The 3,487-nt window shown below is 50.5% G+C and overlaps 1 protein-coding gene across 1 annotated transcript in view; it reads right to left on the bottom strand.

The window, feature by feature from the left end:
* Positions 1–3,487, bottom strand: part of ENG (endoglin) — a 15,600-nt gene that overhangs the window by 7,795 nt on the left and 4,318 nt on the right. Inside the window, exons 5-7 of the mRNA XM_017892855.1 lie at positions 3,131–3,257; positions 2,700–2,874; positions 2,209–2,351 (exon numbers count right to left, since the gene is read on the bottom strand). Coding sequence (XP_017748344.1) covers positions 2,209–2,351; positions 2,700–2,874; positions 3,131–3,257 — 445 coding nt within the window. The remainder of the gene's footprint in view (positions 1–2,208; positions 2,352–2,699; positions 2,875–3,130; positions 3,258–3,487) is intronic.

The following is a 3,487-nucleotide window of genomic DNA, read 5'->3' as shown; positions in this document are numbered from 1 at the left end:
TTTTTTTTTTTTTTTTTTTTTGAGACCGAATCTCGCTCTGCCGCCCAGGCTGGAGTGCAGTGGCGCGATCTCGGCTCACTGCAAGCTCCGCCTCCCGGGTTTACGCTATTCTTCTGCCTTAGCTTCCCGAGTAGCTGGGACTACAGGCGCCCGCCACCACGCCCGGCTAATTTTTTGTATTTTTTAGTAGAGATGGGGTTTCACCGTGTTAGCCAAGATGGTCTTGATCTCCTGACCTCGTGATCCGCCCGTCTCGGCCTCCCAAAGTGCTGGGATTACAGGCGTGAGCCACTGCGCCCGGCCCCTTTTTTTTTTTCTTTAAAACTTATAAAATCATCAAGAAAATACCAAAGCCTCAGCGATAAAGAGACTGAGGTCCTCATCACTCACATGGAGCCATGCCCACACTCACTACTAACCAGAGAATTATAACTAAACAAGAATGGAATGCCATGTGCCACTTCCCACACTGACAAAGGTTTTTCTTTTCTTTTTTTGAATTATAGTCTGGAGAGAGCGAAGAGGTTGAGGTGCTCTCGTAAATCAGCAGTGAAAATTCAAGTCATCTTTGGGAAAGTGGGTTGGCAACATGTACCGAAACTTCATTCCTTTTGACCCAGTAATTCCACTAATGTGGAAATCTATCCTAAGAAAAGAATCCTATATAAAGAAATGTTTCATGTACAATGACATTTTTTGCATATTTATAATACTGTAGAATTGGAAACAACCTAAATGTGTAACAAGGGAAGAGGAGTTAATAATAGCATGTCAATATGATGGAATAATATGTACTTATTAAACATGATATTAGGTACAGGTGTCAAAGCTCTAAAAATACATTAAGTGAAATAGCAAAAGACAAATGAACACATCACTTATGATTACATCAATATAAAAAATACACAGAGAAAACACTCCAGAAAGAAGCAAACCAAAATGTTGGCAGCCATTGTTGTTGGGTCAGAAGGTGAAGATTTTCTACTTTTCACATATTTTTTAAAGCATGTTTTTTGTTCGTTTATTTGTTTGAAATGGAGTCTCACTCTGTCGTCCAGGGTGGAGTGCAGTGGCGCAATCTCAGCTCGCTGCAATTTCCCTCTTCTGGGTTCAAGCGATTCTCCTGCCTCAGCCTCCCACGTAGCTGGGACTCCAGGCATGCACCACCATGCCCAGCTAATTTTTTCTATTTTAGTAGAGACGGGGTTTCACCGTGTTGCCCAGCCTGGTCTCGAACTCCTGAACTCCGGTAATCTGCCTGCCTCGGCCTCCCAGAGTGCTAGGGTTGCAGGCGTGAGCCACTGTGCCTGGCCAGCATGTGTTATTTTATTTTATTTTATTTTATTTTATTTTGAGACGGAGTCTCGCTCTGTCATCCAGGTTGGAGTGCAGTGGCACTATCTTGGCTCACTGCAAGCTCTGCCTCCCGGGTTCAGGCCATTCTCCTGCCTCAGCCTCCCGAGTAGCTGGGACTACAGGCATCTGCCACCATGCCTGGCTAATTTTTTGTATTCACCATGTGTTATTTTTATAACAAATATATTTGTTTGTCAACCAGGCAGTGATAACATTGTGTAGGCCTTTTTTTTTTTTTTTTTTTTTCCAAGACAGAGTCTCATTCTGTTGCTCAGGCTGGAGTGTAGTGGTGTGATCTCGGCTCACTACAGCCTCTATCTCCTAGGTTCAAGCAGTTCTTGTGCCTCAGCCTCCCGAGTAGCTGGGACTACTGGTGTGTTCCATCACCTCTGGCTAATTTTTGTATTTTAGTAAAGACAGGGCATCACCATGTTGGCCAGGCTGGTCTTGAACACCTGACCTCAAATGATCCGCCCAACTTGGCCTCCCAAAGTGCTGAGATTACAGGCGTGAAACACCCTGCCCGGCCTGTGTAGGCATTCTGCTAAGTGACCACCCAGCTCAGGGAGCATTTAGGATTAATAATGACAACTACCTAGTGCTGGCATTATTTACTAAGCACTTACTATGTACCACATCTGACTGTGCCACGTGATCGGCCTGTCAGACCTCCTTTAATTCTCACCATGTGGTAGGTACCATTGTCAATCCCATTATACAAGTGGGAAAACTAAGGCTTGCAGAGGGATGTTACTTGCCCCCCTGCCTGGGCTAGGACCCCAAGAGTCTTGGGCTAGGGGAGGAACCAGATGTCCATGTCATCCTGAGCCAGAGGGGCAGGAGTTCCCTTACCGCAGCAAGCTCTTTCTTTAGTACCAGGGTCATGGCGTCATTGGCACACTTTGTCTGGATCAGGGACATGAGCAGCTCTGGGCTGCAAGTGTCCTTGGGAGGAGTGGTCTCGATCGGTGCGGGTGAGGTCTGCAGCCTACCACCTGTGGGGAAGCAGAGGCAGGCCAGGTGGTTGGTCACTGTGTGCCTGCACCAGGCTCTTTGTTTTTTTTTTTTTTTGAGACAGAGTTTTGCTCTGTTACCTAGGCTGGAGTGCAGTGGCACGATCTCGATCTTGGCTCACTGCAACCTCCGCCTCCTGGTTTCAAGTGACTCTCAGGCTGCTCTGATTAGCTACTCCCATTGTTCCCCCATGCAGATGAGAAAAATGAGGCTGAGAGAGGCTGATGTACCTTGCCCAAGCTCACACAGAGGGGCTTCACCAACAGTGTGGCCACTGATCCAAGGGAGGGGAAGGGAAGGGAAGGGAGGGGCAGGGGAAGGGTGCTCACCGCAGCTAGGGGCATGAAGTGAGACAACGCTGGCCAGCGGTAGCTCCACGAAGGATGCCACAACACTGGCATTGAGCATCCGGGCCTCCCCCAGCAGGCCTTGGGGTGTGTCTGGGAGCTTGAAGCCACGAATGTTCTTCTCTGGAAAGATCTTGAAGGAGTATTCTCCGGTGGTCTAATGGTGGGGAGAGAGGCAGAGCAGGGGACCATGGACACAGTCTGCGCTACAGCAGGCTAGCCAGGGTTATGCCAGGCCTCGATCCTGCTGTGTCCCCACTCCTGCTGTGTCCTCTGCCTGACCCCTTGCCTCACCTATGGGCATAGGTGATTCGTCCTTCAACTCAGCTCAGGGGTTCACCTCTCCAGGAAACGTCCCTGAACCAGAGGTTGGGAGTTTGGGTTTTGTGTCCCGGGAGCTGCGCAAAACTCACCCAGATCTGCATGTTGTGGTTGGCGTCGATGAGCCAGGACACGTAGGGGGGACCCTGCAGGATGAGGACGGCATCGGGATCCCCAGACGCGCAGCTCAGTTCCACCTTCACCGTCACCGTCCGGGGCCTGCGGGGAGACAGATGCGGATGGAACGCTGAAGCGGACAGGCCACCTGGCCAGGTGTCTATGGGATATGGGATAGGGATGGGACTGGGGCCAGGCTTGTGCCTAAAGGGGAGGGGCTCACAGGGGGCGGGGCCTAGAGTAGGAGAACGGCTGTGCTCTCACGGGGCTGCGGCGGGGCTGGGGCTGGGACCCGGGAGGGGCTTCATAAGGGACGGCGGGAGGGGGTAGGG

This window comes from Rhinopithecus bieti, unplaced genomic scaffold, assembly GCF_001698545.2.
Source record: "Rhinopithecus bieti isolate Rb0 unplaced genomic scaffold, ASM169854v2 scaffold_22745, whole genome shotgun sequence".
NCBI lineage: Eukaryota > Metazoa > Chordata > Mammalia > Primates > Cercopithecidae > Rhinopithecus > Rhinopithecus bieti.
This window is presented reverse-complemented; position numbering and strand designations above follow the sequence as displayed.